Consider the following 13889-nt stretch of genomic DNA (forward strand, 5'->3'; position numbering starts at 1 on the left):
GATTGAATTGTAGAACAATAAAAAGTTGTTGGAATAAAAACATTAACAATAGTTGAATTCATTGTAGTTTGATACTTTTACTTTATACTCAAAAAGTATTATATAAGGCAACAAAGGATCCTTTTAATAAGCTGCGGTAAAAAGTGCCCTGCAGTAATGTAGGCAAGTGTATTGGGCGCACGCCAGGCCAGTTTTTACTGTGTCTGCAAAAAAGGGCTTTTTTTAATGGGACACTTAAAGGACCTGTGGTAAAACTGAAACCAGCGTGTGCCCAAAACCAGCCTCAGCCCTTAATGGCACCCATTGAGCTAGCGGTAAGAGTTCACGCACTACATGCGCAGTGACTGGTCAGCGTGCGCCAAGTGCTGATTACCACTGGAAACAACGTGTGTGAGAGGAAATAAATAAATCATCCAGGTGGTATGGCACATAGCAAATCTGAAATTACCACCAGGGGGCATAATAGCCTGGCAATAGTGTTGTTTTGGAATGTGCTGCATGCGTGTAGCGCCTAATGCGCCTTTGTAAAAGGACCCCTAACTTTGGTACTTTCACTTAAGTACATTTTTAATGTATTTTTCACTGTACTTTTACTTAAGTATTAAAATACAAACTTATTGCTACTTTTACTTAAGTAATTTGACCTAGTACTTTGAACAACACTGACTTTAATGGTCTGGATGGGCAGGAATGGGACCACATTGCCAGGCAGACAATGATCCTCCTTCTGTGACCCAAGGATAGCAGAGACAGATCAGGAGCAAGTGTGCATTTTTTGTGTCCCATTCACCTAAGGACTGATGGCGAGAAAAAATGCCAGTTTGCAATATTGTTGGATTGCAGGTTTATCCAAGTATTAACAATAAATGTAACTATTCAAATTTATCAAACCACTCTTCCATAACTGTGTGACTGCCCTGTGTAATGCCAGTACTCGATGACCATGCGGGTCTTTATCTGTCACAATATACTATGTTATTATGGCACTATTTTTCAAACCAGATAATCATATCAAAATGGCCAAAAACATGTCCATCTACAGAAAACATCTACATCATGATTTTTGAACAGGCAGAACTTGGATATTTTCCACTGAGTTCATCCAAATAGCAAGAGGATGTTTGTGGGCATGTTTTGGATGGGACTAGGGTAGCCCTAAAATTAGGACATCTTTCGGTGATAATGGAACAGGAAGACACATTTAAAAAGAAGTAAGTTTTTATTTAGACTTGTTTTGATCACATCCAAGTTAAAAAAAAAAAAAGATGCCCTGAATGACCAACTGACCACTGGATAGACTAAGGCTTGAACCCTCCTTAATCCACAGTGAATGTTGTCCTCCTGTCACCCCCTAAGAACTGAAACTGAAAGGGGATACCAGGCACTATGACAGCATCAGAAATTATGGGCAAACCTAACAGAGCAGCAAGCAGCTCCCAAGAGTAGCGTAGAGGTCAGTGCAGTGGACTGTAAACTAGGGGATCCAGGTCTAAATACCACTCTCCCTAGTACATTTGGGGTGGAAATTGTGAGCCCTCCAAAACCAACAAATTACCTACTGCACCTAAACATAGGAAACATCTGCAGGCTTAAAGGCAATTGTAATGGTGTAAGTTAGGTACAGGTGGTTTTATTCTATTCCTGAAGGGTTCAGTATACAAAACAAAGGAGTTATGGTGGGAATTGTACCTGGGTGCCATTGTTTAAAGTCCACTGCGCTGACCACTAGGCTGCCATCTGATCTGCAGGCATGTCCTTGTGGCCATTTCTCTCAAAATGATGCCAGGCAGATGTTCTTGTGCCTGTATTTTTGGTAGACAGATGTTCTTGTGCCTGTATTTTTGCTATTTATAATTTGGATGTGTAACTTTTGAAAATTGCTCTTCTTTGTAGATGTCTTCTGTGCAAAAATGTCCATTTTACAGTCATTTTCGAAAGGGAAATCCAGATGTTTGTCCTCTTCAAAAATGGCTCTGAGAAGGATGAATTTGTTTTTTTCAAAAATTTACCTACATAAATCTAAAAATACATAGATAAACAGATGGTGGCCAGTGAACATGTAACTTGCTCTGAATATTAACCCAGCTGAGTTTATGATAGGAAGATAAGAACAAAAGAAACACAATACTGGGCTAGACCACGGGCTCTCAACCCAGTCCCCGGGACACACCCAGCCAGTCAGCTTTTCAGGATACCCACGATAAAAATGCATGAAATAGATTTGCATATACTACCTCCATTGTATGCAAATATATCTCATGCATATTCATTGTGGGTTTCCTGAAAACTTGAATGGCTAGATGTATGTCCTGAGGACTGGGTTGAGAATCCCTGGGTTGGACTTATGGTCTATCAAGCCTAGTATTTTGCCTCTGACATCAACCAGGTCATACATAATTGGATGGATCTGAAAGGACAGAATGAATTTTTCTTGCTTATATCCAGGGATAAGCAGTGATTTTCCTAAGTTTACTTGGATATGATGGTTTACAAATTTGTCAATACTTACAATTACTTCTGCTTTGCTGCTCAAGCCTTTTCCATAATTGTCTGTGGCAATGACCTCAAACTTGAAGTAGGACCTCCTCATATTTTTAAACAACATAGCAGTTTTGATAAGACCACTATATACCTCAATCACAAAACCTTCTTTGCCATCCTTTATGGGTGGAATAATTAATCTATACTGATTTGTACTGTAGTTTCCAGTATCCTTATCTTCAGTCTGAAGGAAAAACAAGAATAGAACAAGAATTCAAGAAAAATAATTACTAATATATTAATCGCAAATTAGATGGCTACTTCCAACAATATAGGATGCTGTGCATGTTAATATACATTAGAAGAGAAAATCAGATTGATTTAGTAAGAGTATACAGATGCAAGGCACATAACTCAAAATGTGTGCCTGCAAAATATGCTCATTCTTAATCTTTTATCTTTCTAAAGCACTTCTATTGAACTTTATGGTCTATATTCAAAATGATTTAACAGTCCAGAAATGCCGTTGACCATTTAAATTGCTTGTTCTGGGCTATCCGCTAATTTTCAGTGACACTTAAGTGATTATCTCTATTGAAAATTAGTAGTTGGCACCTAAGTGAAAGCCAGCTATTTTGGGGGCATTCCGGGAGTGGAGTCGGAACTTGGCCGCTTAGGTACTGATATTCAGCACTTAAGCGGCACATAACCACATACATGGGACCCCATAAAAGTCAGTTCTATCTTTATGTAGCAACCCATGACCGGTTAAGTTCTGAATATTGACTTAAACGGCCAAGTGTTAGTTGACGCCACATTAACCGGATATTCAATGCTGAAGCCTGGATGTGGCCCGGCATTGAATATCTGGGAATAACACTGGTGGTGGTCAGCAAAATGCTAACTGCTGCCAGCTGACATTATTTGGCAGAGTGACCCATAGCAGTGCAATCTGTCACAATGCATGGAGTCAGACAACACTATTTTCCAAGATGGTAGCAGAGTTTCTGCCAGTTACTTGTGACCTGACGACCACTGTTGGAAACAGGATACTGGGCTAGATGGACCAGTATGGCTACTCTTATGTTCTTATGATGCAGCTAGAGGCTTCCCCGGACCAGGTAAGCATTATTGGCCATGGCTGGAAGGGTAGTGCAATACCAGAGGCCCTTTAGTTGAGGGCCACTCTGTGCCAGGTGCTTGGGTCAGGGACCCCCTGATCAGAAGTACTTAGGCCAATGTGTGCACTGGACTAGATAGCCCATGGGGGGGGGGGGGGGGGAGGTAAGCAATTCATGGTTACTGAGCTACCAGGAAATCACTATGGTGGTGGTGGTGGGGATTTCCAGGGCCCATTAATGACCTCTTAAACTCCTATACTTATTGTATGTGATTCTAAGATATTTGCAGAAATAGTCATGAGTTTTCAACACGCTCTAATGTCTACACACTAACTCCCCTGTTTACAAAGCTGTGCTAGCGGCTGTGTTGGCATTGCCAAGTGGCTTTGCAAACAGGGGGTTAAATAAGAATTCCTAGGTGACAGTTGGGAATATCTCAAGACAAAATAAAAGCCTGGCTATTATCTTGCTTAATCTTAGAACTCAGTAGCTGATATAAGCCAACAGAGAGTACAATCTGTTGATGGTAGGCAAGTATGTTAAAATGTTTATTAAGCTGAGTGAGTGGTACAGCAGTATAGCAATCTGAGTCCAGAAACACAATGCATTTTTGCATTGATAAGGATGTTAGAAAGAAGACTTTGTTTGGAGGGTGGCACAGATTTAGCTCACACCTTTTTCAGTAGTAGCTCAAGGTAAGCTATATCTACTGACACTGGGATTTTACTGTCCTCAAAGAGCTTACAATCTAACTTTTGTTCTAAGATATGAGTGACTTGCCCAAGGTCACAAGCAGTAAGATTTGAATCTGGATCCCCTGGTTGTCAGCCCAGTAATCTAACCATAGGCTACTCCTCCACTCCTAAAGTTTTCTTCCAGGATAACATCTAACAACATCGTATTTTCACTTTTCATAAACTTCCAATAGTCTCATTATATCAGGGGTTCCCAAACCTGTCCTGGGGGAACCCCAGACAGTCAGGTTTTCTGGATATCCACAATGGATATGCATGAGGTAGATTTGTATACCAGGAAGGCAGTGTATGCAAATCAATCTGATTAATATTTATACTGGGTATCCTGAAAACCTGACTGGCGGGGGTTTCCCCAAGACAGGTTTGGGAATCACATGATTACATGAACTACGATCAGCCTATAATTGGAGGCCAATGGAATAAAAATAATTAACACTTATGAGAGTACAGATGTACTCTGTACCAATATTTCGGGGGTGGGGTGGGGTGGGGAAATTGGCAATTGCGAAAATAAAAACTAGAACGTAAGTAAAATACTCCTTGAAATTCCACCCACAATATAAAAAGATAAGCTGCATTAGATCCCTTTAAGTTGTGTTAAAGGGCAAATAAAATGACTTAAGGCCCTAACTCAGCTTAATAACCCCCTTCCCCCAATTGGTTAGGCTGAATTAACACAGATGTTTTTCCAAAGATTTAATGTAGGAGGTAAAACTGTTTTTGATTAAAATATTTACCATCATAATACTACAACTCAGTAAACTAAGATACATGTTGTTTTTTTTTTAATGAAGACCCTCAGTACAAATATCATGTTAGACATATGTTGATTTATATATTGTAAAAATCAGTTCAGCTGACAGGAGGAAGCTACTCCATTTAAAGTGACAGCTCATAATGGAGATAATAACTCCTTAGAAAAGCATTCAATAACATCTCATTTCCTTGATTAAAGTAACAAACATAACACTAACTAACTGGACTGGAACTGGAAATTATTACCCTGAAAGAGGACAACTTGACAGATGGGATTTCACTGCCTAAAGGCTAAGAGCATTATTTTTTTGATTCATGCTGTATTACTATTCCTTGGGGTAAAATTCAATGTATTATGACAAAGCCTAGTCTAAATTTGTTTTTTTCACACCAGTCTTCAATGAATAGACTTAAAAATGATTTTGAACAAAACTGTGCCCTTTGTGTTTTATATAGTATTTCAAAAGTACACGTGGTAACTTGTTATGTGTATTTTAATTATGTTGTTTATTTAGCATATATTCCATTTACCAAGCACAAAATAAAGGGGTCCTTTTACTAAGCGGTGATAGGCACTAACATGTGCCTCCTGCACGCCAAAGTGCACTTCTGCAGAGCGCACTCAGGCACCCTGCGGTAGTTCTGACATTTGAACACACTTTCCCGGTGCTAAAAAAATACTTTGCATTTTTTAGTGCCAGGGTGTGTTTTGGGGGGTGAAGAGTAGGCATGCCCAGTACAAATCAGCTACATTGCCACATACCAACCGATTAATGCACCTTTCCGTCTGCTAAATAGGTGTCGGTAAGGGCTCATGTGCTAATGGCCATGCTCTAATTTAGAAATTAGCAATTGACCATTAATGGGAAATATGGAAATGTGGCTATTTTACAGCCACAATAAAAGTAGCCTCAGCACCTGAGGAAACCCATGTGCTAATCATAGTGTATGGATCCTTTTAGCATAGCTTAGTAAAAGGGTCCAGTGGTGTGCAAGAATGAAATAATGCACATAATTTCATGTTCGTGTGGGTTATTTTGTTTTAGCAGGTGCTATTTAGTATTTAAAAAACATGTACTGAAACAAAATAAAACTTAGCAAAATGAATCAAAATTAATATTAAAAATTCCCACTTACACATCCTTAATAGCAAGTAGCAAACCTCTATTTTACATTTAAAATAATTTTTACTATTAAGTACAGTTATTTCTAAAAATGTGAACCTCCTCAGAGTAACTGAAAGTGTACAGCAAATTACCTCACACCTTCTTTTACAAAGAAGTGCTAATAGTGGCCATTTTTAGTGCAGCAGTACCTTTGGAGGTAAACATCTACAATCGAGGTGTTATGAATTGCAACTTGGATGATTTTGAGATAAAAACACCCTTCTGCCACTTTATGACTAGTTTTTTTTTGTTTTGAAAATGAGCCCCTTAATATTTACAAGGAAACATTTTTAAGCATTGTCTGCCAGATTCTATATAGTGGAGGAGTGGCCTAGTGGTTAGAGCACAGGCCTTGCAATCCAGAGATGGCCGGTTCAAATCCCACTGCTGCTCCTTGTGATCTTGGGCAAGTCACTTAACCCTCCATTGTCTCAGGTACAAACTTAGATTGTGAGCCCTCCTGGGACAGTGTAGCTGAATGTAATTCACCTTGAGCTACTAATGAAAAAGGTGTGAGCAAAATCTAAATAAATAGTGTGCCTAGAGATCTATGCCAAAATCCATGCATATTCTATAACTTAACTAGTAAAAAAGGCCCGTTTCTGACACAAATGAAACAGGCGCTAGCATGGTTTTCCTCAGAGTATGTGTGTGTGTGAGAGTGACTCTGTGAGAGAGAGAGAGTGAATGTGCGAGTGTGTGTGTGTGAGAGAGAGAGAGAGTGAGACTGGGTGCGAGTGTGTCTTTGAGAGAGAGTGTGTTCCAGGGTTGTCGTCCCCCCTCCCTCCCTCCCTCCCTCCCTCCGAGTTCCAGGGTCGTCCCCTCCCTCCCTCTGTGTTTCAGGGTCATCCCCTCCCTCCCTCCATGTTTCATGGTCGTCCCAGCGGCTGGTACAAAAACAAAAAGAGCTATTTAAAGCACCAAAAATGTTTTTAAAAAGCAAGCGTGGCACCGCAGGCAGCCATCAGGCATTGGCTGTCGGCTCTGCAGCCGCTATCTCTCGCCTCTCACGTCATTGAGCTCGTCCAGGGTCTGCTCCAGGGGCAGTGACGTGAGAGGCAAGAGGAGTGGCTGCAGAACTGACAGCCAATACCTGGGGGGCAGGGGAGAGCAATGGCTGCAGTGACCTCGGGGGGGGGAGGGGCGGAGCAGTGGTGACCTGGGGGGGGCTCCTGCTGCCGGCCGCCTTCCCCGGCGGCGCCATGACTCGTGTCCATGTTACGTGCCCTGCCCACTCCCAGGCCAGCCCCGCCCCCAGGGGTGTGGCCACAATGGCAATGGTGACGTCAGCCAGGGCTTCAGAGCCTAGCAGACCAACTCTGAAGAAAGCCACGGATACAGGCAGCCAGATGCATAGAACGTTGGAGGTGAGAATTATTATACAGGATTGGCTTAACAAGCTAATCAGTATTGATAGCAGCAATTAACAAGTACTAACTTGCAATACTTAGAAATCACTAAGCATATTCTGTAATAAATTGTGCCTAAATTCTAATGCGCACAGTTTAAAGAAATGGATATTTTGTGGGCATTAGAAAGTGTACATGCATAGTAATAGAATATGGCCATAGAGGTGCGTAGTTTTAGGAACTAGTATATCAACTAAGTGTATTCTATATTCTGCACCTAAATCTAGCATTCTGAAGCTGAGAAACCTCGTGTGGTTGGTCACTTCTGCTTGTGACGAACCTGGAAGTACGTGATGTCAATTCAGGAGATGGATACAGAGAGCAGGAATGCCTCAGCCATGCAGTCAGCTTCAGAATGTTGGTGATGCGTTTTATTATATAGGATGTGGAGGGGCATAATCGAATGGCACCGGCCATCTAGATGGCCGCTCATCTAGATGGCCGGCGCTGCAAAAGGCGGTCCCGAACTGTATTATCGAAAAAGATGGCCAGCCATCTTTCGTTTCGTTAATACGGTTGGGGCCGGCCAAATGTCAGAGATGGCCGGGTTTGAGATAGCCGGCCTCGGTTTTCACCGATAATGGAAACCGAGGCCGTCCATCTCAAACCCGGCCAAATCCAAGGCATTTGGTCGTGGGAAGAGCCAGCATTTGTAGTGCACTGGTCCCCCTGACATGCCAGGACACCAACCGGGCACCCTAGGGGGCACTTCTAAAAATAAAAATAAAAAAAAGCTCCCAGATGCATAGCTCCCTTACCTTGGGTGCTGAGCCCCCTAACCCCCCCCCCCCAAAACCCACTACCTACAACTGTACACCACTACCATAGCCCTTAGGGGTGCAGGGGGGCACCTACATGTGGGTACAGTGGGTTTTGGGGCAGTTTGGAGGGATCAACACTTACCACCACAAGTGTAACAGGTGGGGGGGGGGGGGGTGGACCTGGGTCCGCCTGGCTGAAGTGCACTGCACACACTAAAACTGCTCCAGGGACCTGCATACTGCTGTGATGGAGCTGGGTATGATATTTGAGGTTGGCAAAAAAAATGTTTAATTTTTTTTTGGGGGTGGGAGGGGGTTGGTGACCACTGGGGAGTAAGGGGAGGTCATCCCCCATTCCCTCCGGTGGTCATCTGGTCAGTTGGGGCACTTTTTCGAGGCTTGGTCGTAAAAAAAAGGGACCAAGTAAAGTCTGCCAAATGCTCGGCAGGGCCGGCTTTCTTTTTTCCATTATCAGGCGAAGCCGGCCATCTCGACACCACGCCCCGTCCTGCCCCCGTCAGGGGTGTTCCAAAAAGTTGCACACGTAGTTATAGAATATGGCCTCAGCACACCTACCTTGGGTAGTGTCAAAGAAGATATTTTCAGCATTAGGCACCTAATTTATATGTCCAAATCTAGATGTAGGGATAGATCTCAAAATCCAATGTATTATTCTGTAAGTGGGTTTACAGGCAACAAGATATGTAAAACAGACATGGTAGAGGATACCATTTTATCCAAAGAAAGATCATGGGCTACTTTTAAACTGAAATACTAAGATTTCTCTAAGGTAGGGGCTTCAGACTGACACTCTCTCAATCTGTCTCCCTCTCAATAAAGCTCAAGAATAGCCAACTAGGGTAGCAGAGGTTCGGGACTCCTTGCTTCTCTCATAGTGAACTTTTTGTAGCGTACTCAGTGTTCCAGTTACAACTGGTTAAGTGGTATATTTGTTCCTAACTCGGATACAAAACACATTGTATATCTCAATGCTCTGCAATAAACTTATGATCTAATATATTAATATACAAAGTTTATTTGACTTTGTTTACTATCACCCATAATTTAAACAGATATTCTATTAACCTTCTTAACCTTGTGATAAGTACTGTATAATGAAATAATAATAAATTTCTCTCTTTCTTAACATATATGACAGTGGTTCCCAAACCTGGTCCTGGAGGCACCCCGGCCAGTCAGGTTTTCATGATATCCACAATGAATATCCATTAGAGTGATTTGCATACCAAGAAGGCAGTGCATGCAAATCTCTCTCATGAATATTCACTGTGGATATCATGAAAACCTGACTGGGGTGCCTCCAGGACCAGGTTTGGGGTGTAAGAGGGAGAAGCATCTTATTTTCAAGACACTTGCACCACAATTGTCCACGTAGGAGGCATTAAGCATGATTCTGAAGACATCTCATTGTTCACTGAATTCTCTCTATGAAGAAAAATAAATATTCACCTGGAGTTTTCTACTTTAAGACAACTTTTTTAACCAGTTGCAAGAAACAGCCATAGTTCATATCTTAGCATTATGAAAACCCAGTTTGCTATCTGTTTCTGCTTTCATGTTGTTTTCAAATATCTATTTTTGAAGAGCTTCAGATCTTTTATTTATAAAGAATTCACTTCCTTCAGAAAACATTTTTCCAGAGTGCTGAATGTATTATCAACAAGGAAAAGGACATAAATACATTGTAAGAATGTAAAAATTGCCTTTATTCCTTATATAACACTAATTTCAATTAGCACTTTCTGAAAACATAACTACAAATTGTCTCTACTGAAAAAAAAGACTGTTTTAAAACGTGATAAAATAATCATAAATTATGAGTCAATGGAACAGAAGCTGAAACTCTATAGCAAAAACTATAGAGCTAGTTAGGCACCCAAAATCTAGGTGCTAAGCTAATATTCTATCATAGCAAATTTGTAATACTAAGAATAAACTAATTCATTTGAGGTCCCTTTTTCTAAACTGCGGTAGCACTAGCGAGTGGCTATTGTGTGCTAGAAAGCACTTCCATGGGATGTGCTGTGGTGTCTCATGGTAGTGTGCCAATCAGCACACACTAATCCCGCAGTAAAAATATTTTTCAGTGTGGGAGGCAGAGAGTAGGCATACCCTGCACTAATCAGGTGGAGCGGGCATATTGCCCCGTCATGTCCAATTACCATGGGAATAGCGCAGGAGCTCAACACTTAATAGTGCAGGAAAACTGGTGCTCAATAGCGCAGGAGCCCCTACTGCCAAGTAAATAGGTGGCAGTAAGGGCTCCCGCAGTAATGGCCAAGCACTAATTGGGGAATTAGCTTGTGGCCACTATTGGCACTCTGTATAGAATTCGAGGGGATTGTGGTTACTCTATTTCAGTTTAAAAGTACAGACGTGTTGCTCTCACCTTCCTCCCAGGTCAGAAAGTCTGGCTCACCACCAAACACCTATGGCTCCATGTGCCTTCCCAAAAATTTGCGCACAGATTTACTGGACCCTTCTGAGTACAGGGATGCCTGGGGATCACTACGTATCATCTCCAGCTAACTCCTGTCATGAAAATATAAAATGCCTTCCACGTATCCCTCCTCAAACCCTCTAATGCTTACAAGTGGCATCTGGAACAAACCAAACCTAGTCTCCCTGCTCACAATTTTTTTTGTTACATTTGTACCCCGCGCTTTCCCACTCATGGCAGGCTCAATGCGGCTTACATGGGGCAATGGAGGGTTAAGTGACTTGTGCCTGAAGTGGGAATCGAACAATCCAGATCCAGAATATGAAGTTGAGGAGATTCTGGATTCCAAACGTCGAGCGGGTCATTTATACTATCTACTCTCATCAGTGACGTAGCTAGGGTAGTTGACACCCGGGGCTGGTCATTTTTTAACCCCCCACTCCCCCCCCCCCGAAATCCAGTACTAGGCATACCGAGAATACAAAACACTCAGGACCTGTAGAGCAATTCTACCATACCATAAGCAGTAATTTGTACGAATCACACAAGGAAAAGGAAAGCATCTTAAACACTACCATGAGCACTAGAACATCAATTCACCTATTGTAAAACGAAAACAGACAGATTAGTACAGATCGTCGATCCTGCACAGTCAATGCCAACCGAAAGCCATGTCTTTTTCACAAATACAGATACACCCTAATCCACTACAGAATAAGTGCAACACCACAGAAACAGAAAATGTCCTCTAGTACTGTGCAAAATATAAAGACAGCAGATGTAAATTTGAAAAAACTAACAAATACCAATCACCACTTTACAAATTAACAAATAGAAATAAAACAAATAATATCATTTTATTGGACTATTACATTTAGCTTTCAGAGGCCAAAACCTCCTTCCTCAGGTCAATTCAGTATAGTACTATTACAGTGTCCTATCCTGACCTGAGGAAGGGGGTTTTGTTCTCCGAAAGTAAAATATATTAAAATTAGTCCAATAAAAAGATTACCTTATTTACATGTTCTATTATAAACATTTATTAACACAGCTACAATACTACTTTATCCTAAAGCAAAAAAATAAAAATATATATTTACAGTTCGTTGTCTCTGGTTTCTGCTTTCCTCATCTTTTCACTGTCTTCCTTCTATCCAGCATCTGTCTTCGCTCTCTCTCTCTGTCATCCAGTGTCTGCCCTCTCTCTCTGCCCCTTCCATCCACTTCTGCCCCTTCAATGCACCATCTGCCCCAGTCTGCCATCTCTCTATCCCCCTTCCATCAACATCTGCCCTCTATCTCTGCCCCTTCCATCCACCATTTGCCCCAGTCTGCCCTCTTTCTCTCTCCCCTTCCACCCACCATCTGCCCTTTCTCTCTGCCCCTTCAATCCGTCTGCCCTCCCTCTACCATCCATCCAGGGTCTGCCCTCCCTCACGCTTCTATCCCCTCTCTCTCTGCCCCCTCTTTTCAGCCCCCAGTTCCAGCCCCCTTATTCCACCTGCCCCTAGTTCCAGCCCCAGCCCACATCTCCCACCTGCCCCCCTTTTCAGCCCCACTATCCCACCAGTCCCCAGCCCTTTTCTCCCAACAGTCCCGAGCTTCAGCCCCCAGCCACTTCTCCCTGTCCTCTTTTCAGCCCCTAGTTTCAACCCCAGCCCTTTTCTCTCACCAGTCCCGAGCTTCAGCCCCAGCCAGTTCTCCCTGTCCCCTTTAAAGCCCCTAGTCCCCACAGTTTCAGCCCCCTTCATCCACCACATGCCTTGCATCCCCCCCTTTTCAGCCCCAGACCCATTCTTCCACCTGCCCCAGGCATGGACCCATTTTCCCTCCTGCCCCCTTGTCAGACCCCAGTTCCAGCTTCAGACCCCTTCTCCCATCTGAGCACTCCCCTCCCCCCTCTGAGCACCCCCACCCCCCCAAATCCCCTTCTCCCCTCTCTGAGCACCCATCTGAGCTCCCCCACCCTCCCTAATCCCCTTTAAGAACCCCTCTGAGCTCCCCCACACCTCCCCAATCCCCTTCTCCCCTCCTTGATGCTCTCCCACTCTCCCTAATTCCCTTTAAGCACCCCTCTGAGCTCCCCCACCCTTCCCCAATCCCCTTCTCCCCTCTCTGAGCTCCCCCACCCTCCCTAATCCCCTTCTCCCCTCTCTGAGCTCCCACACCCTCCCTAATCCCCTTTAAGCACCCCTCTGAGCTCCCCCACCCTTCCCCAATCCCCTTCTCCCCTCTCTGAGCTCCCCTACCCTCCCTAATCCCCTTTAAGCACTCCTCTGAGCTCTCCCACCCCTCCCCAATCCCCTTCTCCCCTCTGAGTCCCCCCCGACCCGACAGCTGAGATCCGTTCTCCTGCTGCTCCTACCCTGTCCTGCCTTTAAAAAAATTTTTTCAACGCGCCGGAGAGTGGCAGACAGCGCGCCTCGCGTCTGCCCTGCTAGTAAAGAAGATCTTGGCGACGTCGTCGTCCTTCCCACACTGAGTCCCGCCCGCCCTCGTGGTAATAGGAAGTTGCATCAGAGGGGGCGGGACTCAATGTGGGAAGGGCGACGACGTCAGCGAGATCTTCTTTACTAGCAGGGCAGACGCGAGGCACGCTGCCTGCCACTCTCCGGTGCTTCGAAAAAATTTTTTAAAGGCGGAGCAGCGGGAGCGGAGCACCCCTCCACCCGAGACACCCGGGGCGGACCGCCCCCAACGCCCCTCCCTTGCTACGCCACTGACTCTCATGAAAAGGCTTTGTCCAGAGGATAACTCCTGGGAGCTGGTCACACTTGTCAATGTTCCTACCTTAATGCATGACTTTCGCTCTCGGTATCCCGCTAAACCCAGCCCCAGAAGGAGGGAGGCTGTTGCAGGGGGAAGGAGTACTGTCATGATCACTCAGTGGAGCATGGCCTCCCGTGCTGTACAGTGCTTACTTCCAGGTTACAACCCAACCTCTTAAAGCAGGAAACAGTATCCGTGGGGAGTGCAGCA

General features: G+C 43.8%; 1 protein-coding gene across 1 annotated transcript in view; it reads right to left on the bottom strand.

The window, feature by feature from the left end:
• The window catches only part of PCDH15 (protocadherin related 15), a 1022916-nt gene that overhangs the window by 125498 nt on the left and 883529 nt on the right, over positions 1-13889 (bottom strand). Inside the window, 1 exon segment of the mRNA XM_030204966.1 lies at positions 2510-2725. Coding sequence (XP_030060826.1) covers positions 2510-2725 — 216 coding nt within the window.

The sequence above is a fragment of the Microcaecilia unicolor genome, chromosome 5 (genome assembly GCF_901765095.1).
Source record: "Microcaecilia unicolor chromosome 5, aMicUni1.1, whole genome shotgun sequence".
NCBI classification, from domain to species: Eukaryota; Metazoa; Chordata; class Amphibia; order Gymnophiona; family Siphonopidae; genus Microcaecilia; species Microcaecilia unicolor.